The sequence below is a fragment of the Heteronotia binoei genome, chromosome 5, assembly GCF_032191835.1.
Source record: "Heteronotia binoei isolate CCM8104 ecotype False Entrance Well chromosome 5, APGP_CSIRO_Hbin_v1, whole genome shotgun sequence".
In the NCBI taxonomy this organism is placed as follows: domain Eukaryota; kingdom Metazoa; phylum Chordata; class Lepidosauria; order Squamata; family Gekkonidae; genus Heteronotia; species Heteronotia binoei.
Genome location: NC_083227.1, coordinates 8,014,965 through 8,040,522, shown reverse-complemented (window position 1 = coordinate 8,040,522; position 25,558 = coordinate 8,014,965). Strand labels below are relative to the sequence as shown.

Sequence of the window (25,558 nt, the reverse complement as noted above, 5' to 3'; positions counted from 1 at the left end):
GCATATAGTATCGAATCCTCCCAAGAGCTTCCAGGGGGGGCTGAACTAGAAGCCCTGTAAGCCCTTGGAGAATTGGCTACATCAGGGGGTGTGGCCTAATATGCAAAGGAGTTCCTGCTACACAAAAACGCCCTGCCCCTATATAAAAATTCAGTCTCTGCCCAGGAACTGGTTTACCCCTCTGCAGGCCTCCTCAGAATTGCTGGTTCCAGACAGGAGAGGAGTGAGGAGGAGACTAGGCCAAAGCCTGCCTCAAGTTTAACAGGCTCCTCCAGCCAACTCCCAGAAAAACACAAGCTTAAAATGGCGTCTCTCCACAGCTTGTAGCATCCCTAAAGAGAAACAGAGACAAACAAAATTTCCCCAAAAAATCAAGGAGGCACTTATAAAAGAGCTTGGTTTGTAGTACAGAAAAATGATATTAAAACTGATTGGCAGATCACAAGAAGCACCAGGGCCAAATTCACTGTGAAGGTTTCTGATGTTCAATTGTGTATGCTGATTCTTTTTTGTTTTCTTTTCGACACAGTGCTGTCTGTCTCTCTCCATCCCCTTGGAGAGAAGCCTCAGATCATAACTGAGTGAATAAAGGGAAGTTTTGACAGGTAAAAGTTACCTAAGAGAAGGTGAAGGAGATGGAAGCGCGAGACCTAGAAGGATCTGGAATGGGCAAGACAGCATAGAAAAGTCCCCATTCCATCCAGCCTGGAAGTGGTGTTGAATTCTGGGAAAGGGCTGTGCCAGAGATCTTGGCTAAGGACACCATAACCTCAGATGTCCACTGCCAACTCTTCCGGCTGTTCCATTACCATGAAACTGATGGGCCTCGAGAGATTTGCAACAAGCTGCATGGACTTTGCAACCAGTGGCTGAAGCCGGAGAGGCACACCAAGAAGCAGATCCTGGACCAGGTGATCCTGGAGCAGTTCCTGACTCTCCTGCCCCAGGAAATGCAGTGCTGGATCAGAGGATGTGGGCCGGAGACCAGTTCCCAGGCGGTGGCCCTGGCCGAAGGTTTCCTCTTGAGTCAGGCAGAGGAGAAGAGGCAGGCAGAACAGGTGAGGGGATTCCCTCCAGGTGTGTCAAATTAAAGCAACAATATCTGGCTGTCTCCTAAAGTTTCCTTGGTAGATAATTGCCAAGAGCCTCTTCTGTTAGAACATTTCTGACCCTAATAAAAGGTTTAAAAACTGGCAAATCTCCGGGATTAGATGACTTTACAGCAGAATTCTACAAGGAAATGAAAGGAATATTGATCCCGGAACTGCAAACAGTGTTTAATACTATCTTAAAGGGAGGAAGGGCTCCTATTACCTGGAGGAAAGCGGAAATAACTTTAATAGTGAAACCTCAGAAGGATCCTCAAGAAGTGGGCTCATACAGACCAATAAGTTTATTAAATCAAGACTATAAAATTTTTGACAAAATAATGGCAAACAAAGATTTCAGGTTTTCACGGCTGGTAACATCATTAGGGTTTGTAGAATCTTTCGGGATCAAGTGCCGTGTTCTACTGGAGAAAGTTTTTCTTCCAGACGTTTCTTCCAGCAGCTGAGAACGAAACGTCTGGAAGAAAAACTTTCTCCAGTAGAACACGCCACTTGATCCCGAAAGATTCTACAAACCCTAATAATGGCAAACAGATTGCGAAACATAATACCTCATATACCTGTCTACCTGAAGGACCGTCTTTCCCCGCACGTTCCCCAGAGAGTACTGAGGTCGGGAACACAAAATCTCCTTACTATCCCTGGGCCGAAGGAAGCCCGTTTGAAATCCACCAGAGAAAGGGCTTTCTCTGTTATGGCCCCTACATGGTGGAATCAGCTGCCGGAAGAGGTGAGGGCCCTGCGGGACCTTGTACAGTTCCGCAGGGCCTGTAAGACGACCCTCTTCCGGCTAGCCTATACCTAGCTTGAGAATTTTAATGTAACTTGCCGGATTTCTTTTATATACAGTTGAAATATTTATTAATATTTATTGATAACCATGGTTTTATCTGTTTTTATCTGTTTTAAATGCTGATCCCTTTATATGTTTAAATACTGTAATTTTGTTGGATCTATCATTGGAAGCCGCCCTGAGCCACTTGTGGGAAGGGCGGGATATAAATCCCAAATAAATAAATAAATAAATAAAATATAATAAAAGAAGATCAGTATGGGTTTGTGAAAGGTAGAAGTATAGCACACCCCATAAGAAATATATTAAATGTAATATGCCATAGCTAGGCTAAGAAACTAGGATTACTGAAATTAGATGTATATAAAGCATTTGACACGCTGTCCCATGAATTTTTGTGGTCCATAATGTCGAAATATGGAATAGGCCAGCCATTTATAAATACAATTCAGGAAATTTACAGAGAAGGTACAGCAGTTGTACGAGTGAATAATGGAACATACGGAACAATTTCCAATTTTAAGGGGAGTAAGGCAAGGCTGTCCACTTTCACCAGCCTTATCTATAATGGCGATGGAACAATTGGCTGAAAGAATTAGGAATTCAGGCAAGATAGAAGGATGCAGGATGGGCAAGGGGGAGATAAATCCCAAGGAGGGAATTAAGGAAACGAAAATCATACTAGATGACTTTGAAACGATATCAGGATTAAGAATTATTATGGGGAAATCAGAAATAACGTATTATAATGTGAATTTGAAGGAAAGGAAGGAAATTAATAGGTTAACTAAAATAGGAATGGGAGTCAAGAAATTTAAATATTTGAGAATAGAAATTTATAAAAATATTAATAAGATAGTGGAAAAAAATTATAAAAAGGTATGGGAAAAGATAACAAGAGATATGAAGGGATGGAGGGAAAAAACCATGAGTATAACTGCTAAAGTAAAAAGTGTTACAATGTTTTGGATACCAAAATTATTATATTTATTTCAAACAATACCATTAGAAATGGACAAACAAAAAATGAGTAACTGGAACACAAAAATACGAGAATTAATTTTTGGTACTAAGAAATTTAGAATTGCAAAAAAGTTAGCATATAATCATAACTCTGAACTAGGATGGGGAGTACCGGACATAATAAATTATTATGAAGCTTTTCAACTTGAAGTGTTATTAGAAAGAGAAGGGAATCAGAAATGGGTTAGGTTTGAAAATGAAGCTAAGAAAGGGGTAGGGAAATTTGGTATTTTTACAAATAAATGGACTAGAGATCTTAAATTGGATACAGGACCAAGGAAAAGTACATTAATGATCTGGAGAAAGTGGCAGCCAAAATGGTTAAAATGAATATCCAGATGGTCGTCTTTGGAAGAGGAAGGCATAGACTATAGATGGGGGGGGGGGGGAACTACTTAAACAAAAAGGATATAGTAGAGTACAGGACTTGTTATCTGCAAATATCTTCAAACCATTTCAAGCTATAGAGGAAGCAGTAGGTGCAAAATACTGGTTAAAAGCTGCAGGCTTATACACAAAAATTAAAAAAAGATAATTGAAAATAGTGACATAAATATCGAAGAACCAATAGAAGAGATTTATAAATTAATGGAAAAAAACCAAAAGACGATTGGTAGATGCAATTTATAAGAAAATGACCTCAGATGAAGAAGGAATAATAGCCCACCTTCAATGAAAATGGAGTACAGAAACTCAAATAACAGAACAAAAAGCTAAAAAATTAATGGAAGGAATTAAGGGAACAAAAATACATAAGTTTAGGGAAATGGAGCTAAAATTTTATACCAAATGGTATAGACCCCCTGCCACCTTAGCCAATATGTTTCTAGGATTAAGTCCAAACTGTTGGCATTGTAAAAAAGTGAAAGGATGGTACACCCACATGTGGTGGGAATGTCATGAGGTTAAAACAGTATGGGAAAATATAGAAAGAATAATAAACAAGCTCTTTCAAGTAAAGCTAAATATAGATTTTGAGTTGATGTTGATGGCAATGCAATAATAGGGGAAAAGAACCAGGATCTATTAAAAGCGATGATACTAGCTGGTAAAGCAGTAATAGCAGTAGGGTGGAAAGATAAAAATAAATGGACAGAAAGAACCTGGCATAATTATTTGTTTAAATTGGTTCAGTCAGATATAATGGATATAAAAAAACAGGATCTGCCATGGGAAGATAGAACATCGAGGATCAAAGAAAAGTGGTCGCTTTACCTGAGCTGGATAAAAGGGGAACAGAAGGAAGACGTTCAGTGGAAGCTTCAAGCCCTCTGTCGGCCCCTGGCTGAAAGAAGAAGTTTAGACTGAGGGGGGAGGGGGTCAGAACATTTCTGACCCCTGCAGATGACTCACCAGATCTGCTGATAGGAGGGTGCAGAGTGTGGGAGTGGGGCAGGATCCATTCCTTGGTCTCTTTTCCATTCCATCTCTTACCCCTCCCCCTTGCTGCTGTTTCAGATGCAGGGACCACCTTTGGAGATGGAAGCTACAATCCCTGAAGAAGGAGGAGTTTTCATGGAGCAGGGGCAGAGGGTGCAGGCGGTGGAGCGTGCCCAAGATGCCCTCTCCTGTGGTAAGGACTCCTTGTGCCTGGGGAGCCTGTGAATGTGGTGGGTAGAGTGTACAGGTCAGGTGGGAAAATATGTAGTTCTACAGACAACACAGTTAATTGGTGGCACTGAACATCCACAAACTGTGATGTCTCTAGAAGATCAGACAAACTCCTGGAGGACAATCTGTCCCTTCAATTAAAATTTAATATCTCACCTTCCTTCCCTAAAAGATCTCAAATTCCCTGGGGAGGGGGGAAGGTAGGCAAACCTTGAAAGGGAACCTCCACCTTTTGTGGGAGCAGAGCTCCAGAAACCAGTCTATAGGGACCAATAATGATAGGAAAAGCTGCCTTCGGTGCTGGTGCTTGAAGGGTCATCTGAGGGGCTGCTGTGGGCAGCAGGGGGTGGAGTAGGAAAGGTGGGCTATAGCCCAGCACTCGCAGGTGGTTTGGGGTGGGGCTTTGGGTGGGACTTGGGACAGATGTGATGCCATGTTGAAGTTGCATCTGGCTGAAAACCTGGTTGTGAAGTTAGCAGGCCCAGAGACACTCTGAAAACTCATTCCTATGACCCTCAGGTCCCCAGAATTGCTCCAGTCACATCTGGTCTAATGTGACAGTGAGGTTTCAAGCTCTTGCATTTCCACTCCACATTTCCCTCCCTATAGAGCAAACACAAGTTTCATGGAAGTCTGAAATATGTTGGCAGCTTTTATAATCCCTATCGCTTCTCTTCTGCCTCTCCCAGAATATAGTAAAAAGTGTTTTAAAATGAGTTGAGTGTACATAGCAGACGGTTTCATGACCCGGGGAAGGGTGTGTGTGTGAAGCTGGGAACAAAGAAGCAAACACCCTTCCTTCCTCCCTTGTCTCAGGAACAAGTGAAGAGATGTTATTGAGCTTTTGTCTTTTCCAAGGTGTGGGAACAGCTGCTGCACCTCCAATCCAGGTAGGAGAGATGATGGGGGGTGGGGTGGTCAGCAAGAGATCCATTTACCCATCTCAAGTCTTACTTTCCGTAGCTTCCCAGACTACTCCCTTCCATTGTGCAATCTTGCCTGGGGTGATCTCTGAAGAGGAGGGGATCTTCTTTTTCTTTCAGGGTCCCTTTTCCTTTGAGGATGTGTCCATCTCTTTCACTGAGGCAGAATGGGCTCTGCTGGATCCGGGACAAAGAGCTCTGTACAGGGAAGTCATGCTGGAGAACTATGGGAATGTAGCCTTTTTGGGTAAGGATCTTTTATGGGTGCCAAAGGTGCGTATTGCTTTTGCTGGGATAAGGAATGAACCCAAATTTTGAATAGCAATGCATCATTTTGTGGCCCGTCCCACTACTTGGGGAGGGGCTGCGGCTCCCTGTCAGAGCACCTCCTTGTCATGCAAAAGGTCCCAGGTTCAATCCCCAGCATCTCCAATGAAAAGGATCAGGCAGGAAGTGAAAGGAGAGACTCTGCCTGAGATCTTGGAGAGCGATGTTGGACTGAGTAGATAATACTGGTCCAAGGGACCAAGGGTCTGATTCAGTATAAGGAAACTTCACCTGTTCATAGAATTCAAGAATTGGAACTGACCTCCGGGGTCATCTAGTCCAACCCCCTGTAAAATGCAGGGAATTCACGAGTACCCTTGCTGCATGCCTGGAAGATGGCAAGAAAACCCTCCAGGAAACTTGACTTAACTGGCCTGGAGGAATTTCTTCCCTGACCCCAAAGCAGCAGTTGCATTTCCCTGGGCATGTAAGAAGGCGCCATGAGACTCAACCACCAATGCAACCCTTCCTTTCCACCCTCTCATTGTCTACCTAAATTCACGGAATCAGCATTGGTGTCAGATGGCCATCTTGTTAGAATAAGGGGATCACAGAGTCGGAAGGGGCCATAGAGGCCATCTAGTCCAACCCCTGCTCGATGCAGGGTCAGCCTACAGCATCCCTGACAAGAATTTGTCCAGCTGCTGCTTAAAGACTGCCAGGGAGGGAGAGCTCACCTCTTCCCTAAGTAGCTGATTTCATGGTAGAACAACCCTTACTATGAACAGTGTTTCCTAATATCTAGCTGGCAGCTTCCTGCATTTAATGTAAAGCCATTGTTGTGATACTTTTCTTTTTTAAAAACCTCCAATGAAGGAGAGCTCAGCACCTCCTGAAGAAGGTCCGAGGCTCAACAACCAGGATCTCCAGTGGAAAGGATTGGGTAGGAGCAGGGCCAGCCTCGATGCCCGCTGCCCCGTGCCCCTGGGCACCCTAGGTCAAGCTGCCACCTCCCCCCCCCCCCCAGCGCCGCAACACATCGCCGCACTGCCCCCTTGTGCATGCTCAAAGGAGCACCGCTAGGCTCAGTCCTACCCTCTTCGCCGCAGCCCGGGCATCTCAGCGCTTTCTTTTAATAGAGCACAGGAGGAAGAGAGAGCGCTGAGATGCTGGGTCTGCGGTAAAGACGGTAGTATAGCTGAGCCTAGCGCGCTACTCTGAGCACGCGGAGGGGGGAGGCTGGTGGCAGCGGAAGGGTGATGGAGGGGACAGGAGAGGGACAAAAGCACGAGGCATTTATCTCGGGTACTGAGTGGGGGAACCAATTCGTCGCCTCCTCCCAGCGCTCTAGGCGAACGCCTAGCTTGCCTAGTGGGCGAGCCGGCCGTGGGTAGGAAGTGAGTGAAAAACATCTGCCTGAGACCCTAGAAGACTGTTGCTGGAGTGAGCATACTGACTTTAACAGACCAAGGGTCTGATTCAATATAAAGCAGTTTCTTGTGTTGTTCATGTTTGTGTACTTGCACTAGGGTAACTGAGGCCAGTGTTGCAGCGATCCCCTAGGCCAGAGAAGGTGTCGAGGCCTAAGACAAAATGGATGAGCTTCCCTCAGATACGTTCTGGAAGGGGCAGATGCTCATTTCTCTGTTGGCAGCCTTTACCACACACCCTTCCCCCTGGGTGGGGTTACAAACATCTGCTCTGCCTGTGAGCTGGAAATGATCCTGTCAAGAACCAAAGTCTGGGTCAGTGCTCTTTGTAGCTGAGCAACACCCCGTTCAGTGGGTGCCCAAGGAAAGTGCAGAGAAATAAAGCCGACCCTTCATAAAAATACATAACATTTTTATTAAGGATTTAAAGCTAAGAGATCACACAATGTTGCAGTTTTTACAGTTCAGCAACAGTAAAAGAAGAGAAGGTAACTGTTCTATGTAAGATACGAAGTACTTAGATGGCAGCTCTTGTTGCAGCATAAGTATTCCAGCTGTAGCTTAAGTTACTCTAGAGCAGGGGTGTCAAATATGCGACCCAGGGGCTGAATCAGGCCCCCAGAGGGCTCTGATCAGGCCCCCATGCAACTGGATGCCATCTGCTTCCTTCTCCCTCTCTCTTTCTTCTTTGTGCATAACAGCTTGCTTTGCAAAGCTTCCTCAATAGCACAGGAGTTACAGAGGGAAAACCTCTGTTTTCTCCATTGGCTGAGGCTCCTCCCTTGGGGAGGCAGTGCTTGCTTTCCCTGGGTCTCTCAATCGCACAGCAGAGCTACTGAGCCAAGCCTCTTTTCCTTCTATTGGCTGAGGCTCATCCCCCTCCTGATCATCTGGGGAGAGAGGGAAAGAACCAGAGCTTCCTTTGCCCAGTTCCCTGGATCCCATGGGAGAGATACAAAGAAAGCACCTTTAAGACCAATAAGTGCTAATGTTGTAAGCATGTTTTATTTTAAGGGGTTCTTTTTTTAAAAAAAGAACAATCTTTAATTGTTTATGTCTCTGTCCTTTATAAAGTTTATGTTTCTGCTACCTAATGTTAAACATCTGCTCTGCCTGTGATCTGGAAATGATTCTGTCAAGAACATGGCCCAGCCGGACATGGCCTGGCCCGACAAGGGTCTCATTTATGTCAGATATGGCCATCATAACAAATTAGTTTGGAGGGCGGGGCGACGCAGGTAATGGCGGACGCCTGAAAAAGCTTCTCCCGGCAAACTGTCCCGTCGTGCTCCGCCCGCTCCTGCATAACGCGTCAATTTTACCTGGGCATGGGCAGACGTAACGTCGTAACTCCTAAGGCTGCCAAAAAGATGTCTTCCACAACACAGCAAGTATTGACCTTCCCCCCAGCGATCTCCGAAGTTCCCGCTCCCTCGCCTGGGCCTTCTCTCCCCCTGGGGAAAATGGCGTCCGACTCTACTCCTAGCCCAGAGGAAAGCTCCCTGCTAACCTTCCAGTCATTTCACGCAGCCATGACCCGGCTGGAAGAGACCATTGGGGAGAAAATCTCCAAAGCAACAGCCCCTATTCACTCAGAACTTAAAAAAATAAATGAAACATTGGCGGCTGTTACTCAAACTGTGGATGCAGCATTCGAAATGGCCACTAAAACACAGGATTCAGTGGAGAGCCTCCAACGCTCTGATTTATGGCTACATGAAAAGGTCCTATATCTGGACAATAAATTAAGGGCGGCAAATTTGAAATTCAGAGGGCTGCCTGAGCAGGCTGAAGAAAATCAAGAGATCAAGACCTTTATGGCGTCCTGGCTGGCTTCTGCCCTCCATCTCCAAGATGGCATTGCTCCCCTTATTGATTCTGCTTATCGCTTAGGCGCTTTACAACCCAACTCAAAAGAATTTCCACGTGATATTCTGTCTATAATTCCAGACTCTAGGACCAGAATCTCAATCCTACAAAAAGCCCGATCCGAAGAGGGCTTACTATACAAAGGGGAAAAGATCCTTGTTTTGGCTGACCTCTCCCCAGAGACTTTGCAGCACAGAAAAGACATGAAACCCATCTTAAACTTACTTGCTGAGCACAAGATTCGTTTTCGCTGGTCCTCTCCCACCCAAATCTTGGTGGTTCATCAGGGTCTTCGTTTGACAGCCTTTGACTTTGCTTCTGGATGTGACCTCCTTAATCGCCTCCATATCGACCCACGTTCAGCCACTGACCCAAATCTGGCCAATGGACTCGGATCACTTAACAAGCCATTCTTCTCTAAATCAAGGAGACGACACTAAAAGTACTCCATGTTGTCAACTAGCCTAATGTATATCTCTATATTTTCTAAAAGCCCACTGTTAGCACCATGCCTTAGCTCTATTCATACATTTTAAAAGGGAGCGGGGGGAGGAGGACATTTTTTACTTTTAACTTCATTTGGCCGGGACAGTTGGGAGTTCCCTTTTTCTAGCCCTCCTCCTCTTGTTGTGTTCTAACTGTTTAAGCAAAATTTTATTGTTCTCTACCCAGAGACAATTAATAGTCTAGAAAGTTTTGTGTTTTATTTAATGTTGTGTGTCTATTTTTTCAGGAGGGAAAGCCATATGTTGACACTGTTCACGGAATGGTTTTTCCAGTTCGTTAGTTCTAACCACTTTTGGTCAGTTTTGTTAGTTCTCAATTGTGATTCATGTGCCAAATGGAGCCCCCTAGATATACAATGGTCTTTAGAAACTTTTCTTGCCGTTCAGAAATGTTATACGAAGTCGAGTCTGATGCATTCAGTTCACGTTTATGGCCTTGAACACCGGTTTACGTCTTTATTTTTAGTTGGTGTTGGCCTGAGCATTTTATTGACTCCATGCACTTTTGTCTTGAGTCCTGTCATTCTCACTTCCATAGGTGTTGTTTATATTCTGCAAAAGGTACATGTTGTTGTAACACAGTGTCGGTTGTTATCTATTTGTGTAAATCTTTCATACTTGGCTTTGAAGAAGTCTAATCCCTGGCCATTAGGCCTCCCAGTGTTGTTTAAACTTAAAATTTTATTACTTTTCGACCGGTTATTGTTATGTCAGATTTAAAACTAATTTCTCAAGGCCAAAAGACTCTCCTCTGCGTTAACGAAATTACAACCTGACCTTTTTTTACAGGAAACCCACATTAAAAAGGCAAATTCTAACATCCTTCGTTCAAAATGGTTTCAAACACAATTTCTAGCGGCCGGTTCATCGAAGTCACGTGGTGTTGCTATTATACTATCTAGGAGAATAAGGTTTGTTCTTATGGCCCAAAAGGTCCATCCTCAGGGAAGATATATTTTCGTTAAGGGTATGCTTAATGATTCTTTATTTACTTTGGTTTCCCTATACGCCCCCAATTCAGCACAACTCACTTTCATAAAATCTACTCTATCTAGACTTGCCCTCTTCCAGGAAGGGGCAGTTATTATAGGTGGTGATTTCAATCAAATAATTGACCCTATCTGGGATAGATCTTTTAAATCACACCCCCCTACAACTACCCCCTCCGCACCTCTGCAAACCATTTTCCAAAATTTTAATCTATGTGACATCTGGAGAATTCACAACCCTGGAGTCAAAGATTATACGTATTTTTCAGCTGTCCACAATACTTTCACAAGAATAGATTATTTCCTTATTTCCCCCTCCTTATTGAATCAAATTTCCCACACCAATATAGGCCTCAGAACCCTTTCTGACCATGCCTGGTTGGAGTGTACGCTGAGTATTGCCCCTCAGGATAAACCTTGTTATAATTGGTCGTTGAATAGGTCACTTCTTTTAAATCAAGAATTCTGTACACAAATTGAGCAAGAGATTAATCTTTACTTTGAAAACAATTCTGAGTGTGGGGTCTCCGCCAACATTGTTTGGGATGCAATGAAGGCTGTTCTACGGGGCAAGTGCATTTCCTTGAACTCGGCCTACAAAAAAAGAAAAATGGAGCTTAGTCAACATTTATTGGATAACATCAAATTATTAGAACAAAAGCACAAACAAACCTGTTCAAAAAAGATTTACTATAAACTCTTGTTAGAAAGAAAAAAGTTAGATCTAATGGAATCCTCTACCATCAGGAAGAACCTTCTTTTCTTAAAACAGAGGTATTGGTACAACCGCCCTCGCTCACTTAAACTATTATCTTGGAAACTCAGAAAAGAACTAGGGGAGAGACAAATTAACGTTATCATGGACCACACAGGTAAAAGGCACTCTTCTAATAAAAAAATTCTAGATGTCTTCCATGATTATTTTCAAAAGCTGTATACTTCAACTAATCCTTCTCCTTTTTCAATAGATTGCCTATTACAAAACCAACCCATTCTTAGTCGCCTATCTCATGATCATCAACACTTCTTAGACTCTCCTATCTCCCCCACAGAGGTGCTTGACGCTATCAAATCTTCCAAACCCAACAAAACACTGGGCAGGGATGGTTTGCCCTCAGAGTTCTACAAAAAATTTGGCCCGTCCCTAACTCCCCATTTTACTTCGATCTGTAATCTAGTGCTAGAGACTGGCCGTATGCCCTCTTCCTGGTCTCAGGCGAAAATAATTCTTATACCTAAAAAAGACAAAGACCTTTCAAATACCAAATCTTACCGCCCTATTTCTTTACTTAACAATGATTATAAGCTATTTACGTCCATCCTGACAGCTAGACTGAACAAAATCATTGGCTCCTACATCCATATAAATCAATCAGGATTCATCCCAAACCGAGATATCACGGACAATACGAGACAAACAATCAACCTAATTAAGTATTGTACTTTCCAAAAATTTGAATCCTGTATTTTGGCCCTGGATATTGAAAAGGCCTTTGACAGTGTAGAGCCGCTTTTTCTTCACAAGGTCCTATACCACATCGGCTTTGGCCCAAAATTCATGAAGGTCATTGACTCCCTTTATTTAGATCCATCCGCCTTTCTACAAATTAACGGCCAACAATCCTCTGCGTTTAGACTGGAGAGAGGGACACGTCAAGGTTGTCCCCTCTCGCCAATTCTATTCGCATTGGCTATTGAACCATTTGCTAATTTGATTCGTCTTTCTCTTGAGATCCCTGGTGTGTCGGTTCAAGGCTCCACATTTAAAATCAGCTTATTCGCTGATGACATAGTTTTATATATTTCAAAGCCTTTGCAATCTTTAGATGCTATCTCCACTCTTCTAGATAGTTTTGGTACACTTTCTGGACTCCGAGTTAAGCATACTAAATCTATCCTTTACCCAATCAATATTTTTCCTAACTCAAAGAAAGAAATATCCATCAGATACCCCTTCCATTGGGTTACCGAAAATTGGCTATACTTAGGGCTAAAAATCCCCTTAAACGTCTCCAATTTACTAAAGACAAATTATATTGCTACCTTATCAGACATTTCTACTACTTTGAAACAGTGGGACAACTTGCAACTGTCTTGGCTGGAAAGAATCCATACGATTAAATCCTTTATTTTTCCACGAATATTGTATTTATTTCGGGCCCTTCCATTGCGATACCTCAAAAGATGCTAAACTCTTGGCAACAAGCCTTGACTTCCTTCATTTGGAAGTACAAAAAAGCCAGAATCAAACTAACAACTATCTGCCGATCAAGAGCAAAAGGAGGCCTGGCGGTCCCCGACATTACTCGTTATTATAAAGCTGCTATTCTCTCCCAAATGACTAAAATTTTATACCAACGCCCTCCCCCAGCATGAACACTTATTGAAGAGGCCCATTTTACTCCCTTTAAATACTATGAGCTACTATGGCTCAAGAGATTAGATCGTCCTCTATGGCATTTTGTAAACCCATTTCTTAGGGCACTTCTTTCTATATGGGATTCAGAGTGTTCTTACCTCGCTCCAGGTTTTTCCATCATTTCTTCGTTTATTGGTCAAAAATGGTTTTCCCCGGCCTAACTTGCTTTTTCTTTTAAAACTTGGTGAGACTCTTCAAAAGTCTTCCTCTTCGACCTCCTTTCCTCTTCCAGGCAAATTTTACCCAAAGATAAATTAGATCAAAAATTACTAACTCCATCACCTTGGTTCCAATATTTCCAAATTAGACATCTATTCCAAGACACCCAACTGAAATTGTCACTTTCCCGCCCAACAACAGATTCCGAACACTTGATTCTCCACCTGCAGGATAGTGAGAAGTCAAAAGGTCTGATTTCACGAATATACCGTATCCTCCTAACCAAATTGGAATCCTCACTACCCTCTTACACGACCCTATGGCATAGGGACTGCAAGACCATGCTTTCTCCAGATCAATGGGACTCTATCTGGGCCAGTGAAATTTTGCACTCTAACATAATAAATATATCACAACACAACTTTAAACTAATCGCCCGTTGGTACCTTACTCCTACCCAACTTTCACATATGATTACCTCGAACTCTTCTGATTGTTGGAGAAACTGTGGTCTCAAAGCCTCTTACATTCATTGTTGGTGGGATTGCCCTAAAATAAGACCCTTTTGGACCTCAATCTGCTCTCACCTTTCAACTTTACTGGGTATCATAATTCCTGAAGACCCTATTGTGATACTTCTCAATCATTGGCCCGGCTCTAAACTGTCACCCTCGAAAAGATCTCTAATTGCCAAACTCTTAACGGCTGCAAAAACAACAGTAGCTCAATCTTGGAAAAACTCTAACAACCTGTCCCTTGACACCTGGCTCTTAAAAATTTGGGAGCATATAGCAATGGACAAAATTCAGGCGACGTTAGACACCATTGACCCCTACCAGGCTTATTCCAAGTACATAGCGACCTGGCTCCCTATCTTGGAAAAAATTGATAGTGATCTATTTTATATTAACTCTTATAACAAATGTCAACTATATAAAGATTTCTTGTGGTTATAAGTTGCCTTAATGTATTTAATTACGTAAGTTTAGAATTGGTTTGCCCCTCTTATTTTTTTAGTTTTGTTACGTAGTCTTTCTTGGTTATGAAGTATTATGAAGTATTATTTATATCGTTGATAGATTATTTGTTATTTTGCTATGTTTAAGGTGTGTCTCTGTATTGGTTATTTTCATTAGTGTATATGTAACCTTTGTATTAATTTATGATATGTTTATACTAAGAATTTTCTTCAATAAAACCATTTAAATTAAAAAAAAATAACAAATTAGTTTGACATCCTTGCTCTAGAGAGAAGTATTCATCATGATGCAGCAAGAAATCATCCAGGTGCACGAGCATGCCATGAGCATAAAATTAGCCTGGCTTCCCTCTCATGCATACCCATATTATAGTTTCTTCCTCTCTAGGGGCAGATGATTCGAATGACCCAATCAAGGGTCCTCCTTGATAGAATTTTCCAGATACTTTCAGCAGCATCCTCATCCCCTCACCCTCCTGTTTGTAGAACTGGATAAAGGTTCTCGCGATTAACCAAGGACCACATTCTGCGATCTGGCCTTGAAAAACGTGATGATGTTAGCTGCAGGCAGACTCAAATTATGAGCACTCATAAGTCACATCAAACCACTTAATAACCCCTGTAACCCTTGGGAGAACTAGGATTCTTTGCCTCACAGATCCATTCGGCTTATACTGGTTCAGATTCTGGGCTTTGGTCTGGAATATGGTGCCGGCCTTCCAGAAGAACTTTTAGTCTTTTATTTATTTCTTTGCCTATGTAAGAATGATTGCTTTCTCTCTCTTTGTCTCCCTTTCGCTCTGCAAAAGAACCCAGGAGCATATTTCCTTCCCAAATGAACTGGCTGATGTCACCTCTGGGACTCTCCTCAATTAAAGGCGGCTTCCACTGCGGTCAGAAAGCTGCCTTTATTGATAGATAGAAAAGTAGAGATACACGTCTGTGCCAGAACTAGCTCAACTTTGGGGTGGCCAGTCTTTTATACCTTTTCTGGGCTTTTATGCAACCCACCAAAACTACAGTGCAAAAGCCAACGGAAATGGTACAAGCTTGTTCCCAGCAACACCTTTGTTCATTAAACATTTAGCCGTTTGAGCTGTCTCTGAGGAGAGATAAAGTGTCCTTGAGACAGAGGCTTCACTCCCTCCTGCATGGCAGAAACGAATTCTTGTGATTGTTACAACGGACAGAGCAAAGCCAAGATGAAGCAGGCATAGTGCACCCTCCCCCATTCCTAAGACATACAGAAATATAAAAATGGCAAGGCCCCTTGACACCTGAGAGTTAGCAGCCATCACTTTTGTGACAAGGGAAAAGGCCAGGAATAACCATGGGGGTTTCCTGATTCCCTTCTGAGCAACATTTGGTTTGGTACAATCACACAGGCTGGTGGGTAAAGAGGGAGGGAGGCCTTCTGGGAGCCTGAAATCTAGAGGCTCAGGAGCTCCTTCTGGCCAAAAGTTCACCTGAGGCTCTTCACGAAGAAGGTGGGGGGAAAATATACTTAAATACTAAATATTCCTGGGGAAAGGTGACCATGTGGTTAAGATCACCCAAAATGGATGAGGCCAAAGGGCCACCAATCCTTTCTTCCTGTAGCCATATAGCTGCCGTTAGATCTTACCAGCTTTCCCAAGCGCTAACAGTTTCTCTCTCTTTATTCCAGCAGAAAATGATCAGAGGAATGAGGAGGGTGAAAAACTTCATCAGAAAATGCCACAGAGAGTAAAAAATGAAGACTTGAATGAAAACGTCAGGAGTAAAGGCAGACCTAAAAGAAAGACAGGCAGTGCTATGGTTGAGAAGCGTGACGGAAGAAAGTGGAATGTACATTTTTCAAACCAAAAGATATTGAAGGCAAGGAAATCCATTCAATGTGGAAAGTATTTCAGAAATAGATCACAGCTCCTTGTAAACCAAAGAATACACAAGGAGGAGACACCTGAATATTCAGATATGAGAAATGAATTCAGTCAGAGTAGCTTTCTTCAGCTTCATCAAAAAACTCTCAAAGGAGAGAAACCTTTTAACTGCTCAGAGTGTGGAAAGAGATTCAGTACAAGTAGCAGTCTTCAATGTCATCAGAGAATCCACACAGGGGAGAAACCTTTTGAATGCTCACAGTGTGGAAAGGGATTCAGTACAAGTAGCCATCTTCAGCATCATCAGGGAACTCACACAGGGGAGAAGCCGTTTGAATGCTCAGAGTGTGAAAAGAAATTCAGTTGGAAGGGTCATCTTCAATATCATCTGAGAACCCACACAGGGGAGAAACCTTTTGAATGCTCAGAATGTGGAAAGAGATTCAGTACAAGTAGCCATCTTCAGCATCATCAGAGAACTCACACAGGGGAGAAGCCGTTTGAATGCTCAGAGTGTGAAAAGAGATTCAGTACTAGTGGCCATCTTCAGTGTCATCAGAGAACCCACACAGGGGAGAAACCTTTTGAATGCTCAGAGTGTGGAAAGGGATTCAGACACAGAGGACATCTTCACCGGCATGAAAGAACACACACAGGCGAGAAACCTTTTGAATGCTCAGAGTGTGGAAAGAGATTCAGTCAGAAGGGTTATCTTCAATATCATCAGAGAACCCACACAGGGGAGAAACCTTTTGAATGCTCACAGTGTGGAAAGGGATTCAGTACAAGTAGCCATCTTCAGCATCATCAGGGAACTCACACAGGGGAGAAGCCGTTTGAATGCTCAGAGTGTGAAAAGAGATTCAGTTGGAAGGGTCATCTTCAATATCATCTGAGAACCCACACAGGGGAGAAACCTTTTGAATGCTCAGAATGTGGAAAGAGATTCAGTACAAGTAGCCATCTTCAGCATCATCAGAGAACTCACACAGGGGAGAAGCCGTTTGAATGCTCAGAGTGTGAAAAGAGATTCAGTACTAGTGGCCATCTTCAATATCATCAGAGAACCCACACAGGGGAGAAACCTTTTGAATGCTCAGAGTGTGGAAAGGGATTCAGACACAGAGGACATCTTCACCGGCATGAAAGAACACACACAGGCGAGAAACCTTTTGAATGCTCAGAGTGTGGAAAGAGATTCAGTCAGAAGGGTTATCTTCAATATCATCAGAGAACCCACACAGGGGAGAAACCTTTTGAATGCTCAGAGTGTGGAAAGAGATTCAGTTTCAATGGCGATCTTAAAAAGCATCAGAGAACACACACAGGAGAAAAACCCTTTGAATGCTCAGAGTGTGGAAAGAGATTCAGTTGTAGTGGCAATCTTCAACAGCATCAGAGAACACACACAGGGGAGAAGCCGTTTGAATGCTCAGAGTGTGGAAAGAGATTTAGTACTAGTGGCCATCTTCAATGTCATCAGAGAACCCACACAGGGGAGAAACCTTTTGAATGCTCAGAGTGTGGAAAGAGATTCATTCAGAGTGGCAGTCTTCAGCGTCACCAGGGAACCCACACGGGGGACAAACGTTCTGAATGCTTAGAGTGGAAAGAGATTCAGAACTAGTGGCAGTTTTCAAAAGCATTATAGAACCCACACAGGGGAGAATCCTTTTGAATGCTCAGGGTGTGGAAAGAGATTCAGCACGAGTCGCCATCTTCAGCAGCATTGTAGAAACCACAGGAGAAATTATTTGAATGCTCAGAATCTGAAAAGAGATTTAGTCAGCGTGGCCATCTTCAACAGAACCCACACAGGGGAGAAATGTTATGAATGCTCATAGTATGGAAAGAGATTCAGTTAGGGGGAATCTTCAAGAAAATCAATAAACACAGGGGAGAAACCTTTTGAACTCTCAGAGTGTGGAAGCAGATTCCGCTGCAGAAACACTCTATGATGGCAACTGAGAATCCACACAACGAAGACACAATTTTAATGTTTGTTGCATTGAAAGAGATTCAGTCAGAGCGGTACTTTTCTGCTGTGTCAGGAACATAAGAACTTTTCTCCCTTTCTCACAATACAAGAACTCGTGGGCATTCAATAAAATTGCTGAGCAGTAGGGTTAGAACAGATAAAAGGAAGTACTTGTTCACCCAAAGGGTTATTTACATGTGGAATTCACTTCCACAGGAGGTGGCGGCGGCTACAAGCATAGCCAGCTTCAAGAGGAGTTTGGATAAAAATATGGAGCAGAGGTCCATCAGTGGCTATTAGTCACAGTGCTTGGGGGTGGGGGCAAAGTGGAACGACTTGTAGCCCCACTTGTGAATCTCCTTTTTTTGGCCACTGTGTACACAGAGTGTTGGACTGGATGGCTCATTGGCCTGATCCAACATGGCTTCTCTTATAAGAACATAAGAGAAGCCATGTTGTATCAGGCCAATGGCCCATCCAGTCCAACACTTTTTGTGTCACACAGTGGCCAAAAACAAAAAAACCCAAGTGCCATCAGGAGGTTCACAGGTAGGGCTAGAAGCCCTTTCACGTTGCCCCCCCCCCCCAGCACCAAGAATACAGAGCATCACTGCCCCAGACATAGAGTTCCAACAATATGCTGTGGCTAACAGCCACTGATGGATCTTTCCTCTATATGTTTATCCAATCCCCTCTTGAAGCTGGCTATGCTTGTAGCCACGGCCACCTTCTGTGGCAGTGAATTCCACATGTTAATCACCCTTTGGGTGAAGAAGTACTTCCTTTTATCCGTTTTAACCTGACTGCTCAGCAATTTCATTGAATGCCCACGAGTTCTTGTATTGTGAGAAAGGGAGAAAAGTACTTCTTTTTCTGCCTTCTCTGTCCCACGCATAATCTTTACTCAGCTGGAAACTCAGGAGGTAGATCTCTTTTTTTCTTTCTTGTCATACGCAAGGCTACAGAGATTGTTTTGCCTCATATCAAGCTTGTTCCATACGTATTTAATAAACCTCTCTTTTGCTAAGGTCTGGTTTGTTGTGAACATCTGTCCTCGGAGATGCAGACAGCCCCAGCTTTGGCTCCTCAATGGGGTGGCAGTTTAAGGGGACCAAAGCCTTTGTATGCAACTGAATCTCTTAGCGACCCACTCTCTGGCTCAGGTAGCGTAATTCTTATTTTCTGGAGAGCCAATTTGGTGTAGTGGTTAAGTGTGCGGACTCTTATCTGGGAGAACCGGGTTTGATTCCCCACTCCTCCACTTGCACCTGCTAGCATGGCCTTGGGTCAGCCATAGCTCTGGCAGAAGTTGTCCTTGAAAGGGCAGCTGCTGTGGGAGCTCTCTCAGCCCCACCCACCTCACAGGGTGTCTGTTGTGGGGGAGGAAGGGACAGGAGATTGTAGGCCGCTCTGAGCCTCTGTCCTTGAAAGGGCAGCTGCTGTGAGAGCCCTCTCCAGCCCCACCCACCTCACAGGGTGTCTGTTGTGGGGGAGGAAGGGAAAGGAGATTGTGAGCCGCTCTGAGACTCTTTGGAGTGGAGGGCGGGATATAAATCCAATATCATCATCATCATCATCATCTCCTTCTCCTCCTCCCCCCTCATCCCTCCTCCCTTCTTCAGTATGGAAAAGTCAGGGAAGAAGGCAGAAACAGGGATATCAGCTGGTATTTCTGGAATGGAGGTTACCGTGGGGCAAGATTTGGGCATACTGGGAGGCATGAGGAAGCATGGAACTGCCTGGAAGGAGAAAGCTCCAGCCCTCAAATCCTTGGCATGATGAGGAAGAAGAGCTTTATTTAGGGACCCCAAGAAGAGAACAATGTGTGAGAACTGGGTTTGATTCCCCTCTCCTCCACATGCAGCCAGGGCTGGTGTCAGGCTATTTGGTGCCCTAGGTGAGGCTACCTACCTGCAGGAGTCCCCCCAACCAATTTTTAAAAACATGTTCCAGATATTTCTGCAGTGCTGTAGGATTCCTGAGTGCTGGAGTCTACTTGTAGGTCTCTTTCTTGCCCTGTGCAGAGTTATAGTATGATTGCAGCCGTGTCCTATTATCCCATTCAACAATGACTTGCATGGGTTGAAACTTCACATACTTCTAATAGGCATGCTAAAGATGCTTTAGAGTGATTGCATACTGGGCTGTCTACCTGCTTCTGTCCTTTCTGCCAAGCCACCTGGTCCCTGGGCATAGCCTCCACTAGGACCCATCCCTTGTTGTCTGCACAGCAGGTGTGACCCAAAAGAGGCTTCATGCAGGAGGCCCAGACTGGGAAAAAGACGGGTCAGCTTTGGTGCATGAAACCAAGCATCTTTATAGCAGGTAGATTTAAAATTCTGACAGAGGCTGCCAAAAACTCTGAACAGAAGATGGCAAACGGATTGCTCTATTTGATATGCAAGCACCAATTGTTTCTGACTTTTCACGACAGAATTTTGAATGGGGTGGTTTGCCATTGCCTTCCCCAGTCATCTGCACTTTCCTCCCAGCAAGCCGGGTACTCATTTTACCAACCTCAGAAGGATGGAAGGCTGAGTCAACCATGAGCCAGCTACCTGAACCCAGCTTCTGCTGGGATTGAACTCAATATGCAAATAGTGACTATAAAATCCATTCCAGCTATTTCTCAAAGAGAGTTTCCTTTGAAACTGATATACCTGGAGACCCTAAATTGAATAAGGGACAATTGTTGCAAAATCAAGGGAACCTCAGCCTAGCTTGGGGGAGGAGGAGTCCAGTTAATCCCCCTTTTTGCTGGTGCTGGTTTGCTTTTGGGCACCACGTGGGTTGTGTCCCTGGCAGGAGACCAGGGAGGGAGGGGGAAGTGGTGAGGATTGAGGGGGGCTGCCATGGTATTTCTGCCTCAATTGGGACAAGATTGCCAACTTCCAGGGAGGGCCTGGAGATGATCTGGAATACCAGTGCTTGTCTCCAGAGACTGCAGAGATCAGCCTCCCTTTCTTGGGAAAGGGTGGGCTCTGTGGCATCAAAACCCTATTAACCCCATCCCGTCCCAAAACCCCGCCTTCCCAGCTTCCACCCCCTCAGTCTCCAGGCGTTCCCCAACATGGAGCTGACAGGTTGTACTTGAAGGGCTGCCCTATAGAGGATGGGGTGGAATTGTTTTCTGTGGCCCCGGAATGTAGGACCAGAATCAATGGGATGAAATTAAATCAGAAGAGTTTCTGGCTCAACTTTAGGAGGAACTTCCTGATCCTTAGAGCGGTTCCTCAGTGGAACAGGCTTCCTCCTTGGGAGTGGTGGGCTCTCCTTCCTTGGAGGTTTTTAAGCAGAGGCTAGATGGCCACCTGACAGCAATGTGAATTTAGGGGGAAGTGTTTGTGAGTTTCCTGCATTGTGCAGGGGGTAGGACTAGATGACCCTAGATGTCCCTTCCAACTCTAGGATTCTATGAAATTGGGCTCTCCTTCCTTGGAGGTTTTTTAACAGAGGCTAGATGGCCATCTGACAGCAATGAAGATCCTGTGAATTTAAGGGGGAGGTGTTTGTGAGTTTCCTGCATTGGGCAGATTGGTTGGACTAATGACCCTAGAAGTCCCTTCCAAATCCATGATTCTAACCCCAGCAGAGGTCGTCAGCAGGGCAATGAGAAGATGGGGGTGTGGGGGAGGGGGTGAGAAGAGGTTAGTTTTGTCAACTCCCTGGAAGAAGGTCCGAAGAAGAAGATATTGGATTTATATCCCGCCCTCCACTCCGAAGAGTCTCAGAGCGGCTCACAATCTCCTTTACCTTCCTCCCCCACAACAGACCTTCCTCCCCTGTGAGGTGAGTGTGGCTGGAGAGGGCTCTCACAGCAGCTGCCCTTTCAAGGACAACCTCTGCTAGAGCTATGGCTGACCCAAGGCCATTCCAGCAGGTGCAAGTGGAGGAGTGGGGAATCAAACCCGGTTCTCCCAGATAAGAGACCCCTTTTAAAATATATACAAGCCTTTATTAAAGATTTAAAACGAAGACGTCACAAAACAGCACAGTTTCTGCAGCACAGCAACAGAAAAGTAAGAAACGCTAACTGTTCTATCTAAGATATGAAATGTTTAGGTGGGGTCTTCTTGCAGAATAAGGATTCCAGCTGTAGCCTAAGTTACTCTAGAGGGAACTATTCATTATGATACAGCTAGAAAACATCAAGGCCTACTAGCATACCATGAGTATAAAGTTAGCTTGGCTTCCCTCTCAGAGAGAGCCAGTTTGGTGTAGTGGTTAAGTGTGCAGACTCTTATCTGGGTTTGATTCCCCACTCCTCCACTTGCACCTGCTGGAATGGCCTTGGGTCAGCCAGAGCTCTGGCAGAGCTGTCCTTGAAAGGGCAGCTGCTATGAGAGCCCCCTCAGCTCCACCCACCGCACAGGGTGTCTGTTGTGGGGGAGGAAGGGAAAGGAGATTATAGGCCGCTCTGAGCCTCTGTTCTTGAAAGGGCAGCTGCTGTGAGGGCCCTCTCAGCTCTACCCACCGCACAGGGTGTCTGTTGTGGGGGAGGAAGGGAAAGGAGATTGTAGGCCACTCTGAGCCTCTGTCCTTGAAAGGGCAGCTGCTGTGAGAGCCCGCTCAGCCCCGCCCACCTCATAGGGTGTCTATTGTCAGGGAGGAAGGTGAAAGGAGATTGTGAGCCGTTCTGAGACTCTTCGGAGTGGAGGGCGGGATATAAATCCAATATCATCATCTTCTTTTTCGCCATCTCTACTTGTATTATATCAGGAGTGGCCAACGGTAGCTCTCCAGAAGTTTTTTGCCTACAACTCCCATCAGCCCCAAGCAGCATGGCCAATGTAGGCAAAAAACATCTGGAGAGCTACCGTTGGCCACCCCTGTATTATATATCTCTGGTGTCATCTGGTCCTAATGACCCAATCAAGGGTCCTCCTTGATGGAATTCTCCAGAAGTTCTCAGCAGCACCCTCATCCCGTCACCCTCCTGTTTGCAGAACTGGATAGAGGTTCTCAAGATTAACCAATGGTTGCATACTGGGATGTGGCCTGGAAAAAGATAACCATGTTATCTGCAGGGAGACTCGAATTACGAGCACCCTAACAACAGGGCATCTCCAGACTGCAGAGATCAGCCCCCCTGCAGGAAAGAAAAGGGGCATCAGAGCACTATGGATCCCCTCCTGCCCCCAAACCCCGCCTTCCCAGCTCCCCCCCCCAATCTCCCACTGCACTGGGGGGGGGGGCACAGAAAACCGCTTCCTTCCTCCTCTCCCCCACCCCCGTTCTTCTGCGGTCCTTATTCCAAGGAGCTGCTGGGATTCAGTTTCAGCCTCCTTTCCCTGGATCCTCCGGGCATGCAGCCCCGCGCAGAGTTACTCCCGAGCAGCCCCATGGAGCAGCACTGCAGATGGCAGCCTGGCTTCTCCTGGAGAGGACAAGAAGGCACAGGTTGCGCTCCTCTGCAGCACTGAAAGGGTTAACGCCAGAAAGCTATTGGCTAGAGAGGCCCAGCAAGAAATGCAAGGGGGGCGGAGTCGGAGAAGAGGAGGGGCTCTTTCTTTTCTGTGCACGCATGCGCCAGGAGAAGGGGTTTGCTTCCGGACTGGGAAAGAGAACGGGAAAGGCTGCAGAGAAGCTGAAGTGGAGAAAAGCAGCGCAGCTGGAGCCTGGGAAAGTTTACTCAAAAGTAAGCCTTGGGAAGGGGGGGGGGGGGATAAGCTTTTAGATGGTGGGTGGGAGATGGGGATCATGCATGCCAAGCCAGGGCTGTCCTAAATTGGCCAACTTCCAGTTAGGAAATTTCTGGAGGGGGGGAGGCTGAGAAGGGAAGTCCACAGAGTCCTCCCTCCCACTCCTTGCTCAGCCTCTTTAGCAAACAGCTCTGCTGCTTTAAGCCTTTCGGAGCCGCAGAGACATGACAGAGGCTTCCTGGCTTCCCTTCAGCCTGGCTGCCCTCACCCACCGACGCTCTGTAGTGATGCAGCTCGGCGGGGGATGGTGCAGAGGCAGGGTGAGTGGGGTGGGGGGGAAGCTTCCTGTACAGCCCGAGGCAGGGACTGTTCCCCTCTTTCTCCTTCTGTCTTTGGGGCTGCAAAGGGAGAGCTTCTCCCCGGGGACGCAGTAAGCCACTGAGGGGGTTGGGGGTGGAGCCAGACTCTGTCCTTTCCCTCCCAGAAATATTGTCAAAACTCCCAGAGGGGCCCTTTCTGGCCGCACTTGAGGTCCAGGGGGCAACCGGAAAAAACCTTCGTTGTCTGTTGATGAGCCAGCCTATATAGCCACTTCCTCCCCCGTCCCCCAACCGAGTTCTTATTCTAAGGTAGGGTTGCCAATCCCCAGGTGGGGGCATGGGATCTCCCAGTTTGGAGGCCCTCCCCCCGCTTCAGGGTCGTCAGAAAGCGGGGGGGAGGGAGAGGAGAGGGAAATGTCTGCTGGGAACTCTTTTATTCCCTCGGGAGATTTATCCCCATAGAAAATCATGGAGAATTGATCTGCGGGTATCTGGGGCTCTGGGGGGGGGCTGTTTTTTAAGTTAGGCTATACCAAATATTCCGTATAGCATCTAGTGCCTCTCCCCAAAATACCCCCCAAGTTTCAAAAAGATTGGACCAGGGGGTCCAATTCTATGAGCCCCCAAAGAAGGTGCCCCTATCCTTCATTATTTCCTATGGAAGGAAGGCATTGAAAAGGTGTGCCATCCCTTTAAATTTGATGGCCAGAACTCCCTTTGGAGTTCAATTATGCTTGTCATAGCCTTGATCTTGGCTCCACCCCCAAAGTCCCCAGATATTTCTTAAATTGGACTTGGCAACCCTATTCTAAGGGGCAGCTTCAGCCTCCTTTTCGTGGATGCTCTGGCCATACAACCCCCCTGCAAAGTGGCTCCCCAGCAGCCCCATGGAGCAGCATGGCAAACGACAGCCTGGCTCCTCCAGGAGAGGGCGGAAGGACACATTTGGCACTCTTCTGCTGCACTGAAAGGGTTAACGCCACAAAGTCAAGCTGGGCAGGGAGGTGTGGAAAAGACTGGGGCTCTTTAAAAAAAAAATAAAGAAGAGATGCGGAGGCGGGTAAAGGGGTCACCAGTCCCTCTTGTGGCTTTTGAGGCTACTTATGTTCTGAATAAAACTTGGTTGGTCTTAAAGGTGCCACTTGACTCCTGCTTTCTTCAACATTTAAAGGAACTTGCACACCTTTTAAATGCCTTCCCTCCATTGGAAACAATGAAGGATAGGGACACCTTCTTTGGAGGCTCATAGAATTGGATCCCCTGGTCCAGTCTTTTTGAAACTTGGAGGGTATTTTAGGGAGAGGAGCTGGATGCTATGCTGAAAATATGGTGCCTCTATCTCAAAAAAAAACAGCCCATGAAGAGCCCCAGATACCTGCAGATCAATTCTCCATTACACCCTAAGGGGATTGGTCTCCCATAGGGAATAATGGAGTGCACAGCAGACATTTCCCTCCCCTCTCTTGCTTTTCTTGCTCCCCTGAAGCGGAGGGGAGGGCCTCCAAATGGGGAATCTCTTACCCGCACCTGGGGATTGGCAACCCTACCTGGGACTGTTGCAAACTAGCTTAGGGCTTCCTGCCGAAAATCCCCTATACTGGCCTTTTTTTGTAGCAGGAACTCCTTTGCACATTAGGCCCCACCCACCCCTGATGTAGCCAGTCCTCCTGGAGGTTATG

At 45.4% G+C, this 25,558-nt stretch overlaps 2 protein-coding genes across 5 annotated transcripts in view; both read left to right on the top strand.

Moving 5' to 3' along the window:
* LOC132572111 (oocyte zinc finger protein XlCOF6-like) overlaps window positions 1-18,013 on the top strand; it is a 71,985-nt gene extending 53,972 nt beyond the window's left edge. For 3 of the 4 annotated variants that reach the window (XM_060238911.1, XM_060238910.1, XM_060238912.1), the window contains exons 2-5: window positions 4,384-4,498; window positions 5,353-5,426; window positions 5,580-5,706; window positions 15,747-18,013. In XM_060238911.1, the coding sequence (XP_060094894.1) occupies window positions 4,384-4,498; window positions 5,353-5,426; window positions 5,580-5,706; window positions 15,747-17,566 (2,136 nt within the window). In that variant the 3' untranslated portion in view covers window positions 17,567-18,013. Of the gene's footprint in view, window positions 1-4,383; window positions 4,499-5,352; window positions 5,427-5,579; window positions 5,707-15,743 lie in introns of all 4 variants that reach the window. The other variant, XM_060238909.1, reaches the window with a different exon arrangement.
* A 5,436-nt stretch (window positions 18,014-23,449) lies between these two features.
* The window catches only part of LOC132571620 (zinc finger protein 431-like), a 17,151-nt gene continuing 15,042 nt past the window's right edge, over window positions 23,450-25,558 (top strand). Inside the window, exon 1 of the mRNA XM_060238417.1 lies at window positions 23,450-23,555. The gene's annotated coding sequence lies outside the window, so the exon portion shown is untranslated. The remainder of the gene's footprint in view (window positions 23,556-25,558) is intronic.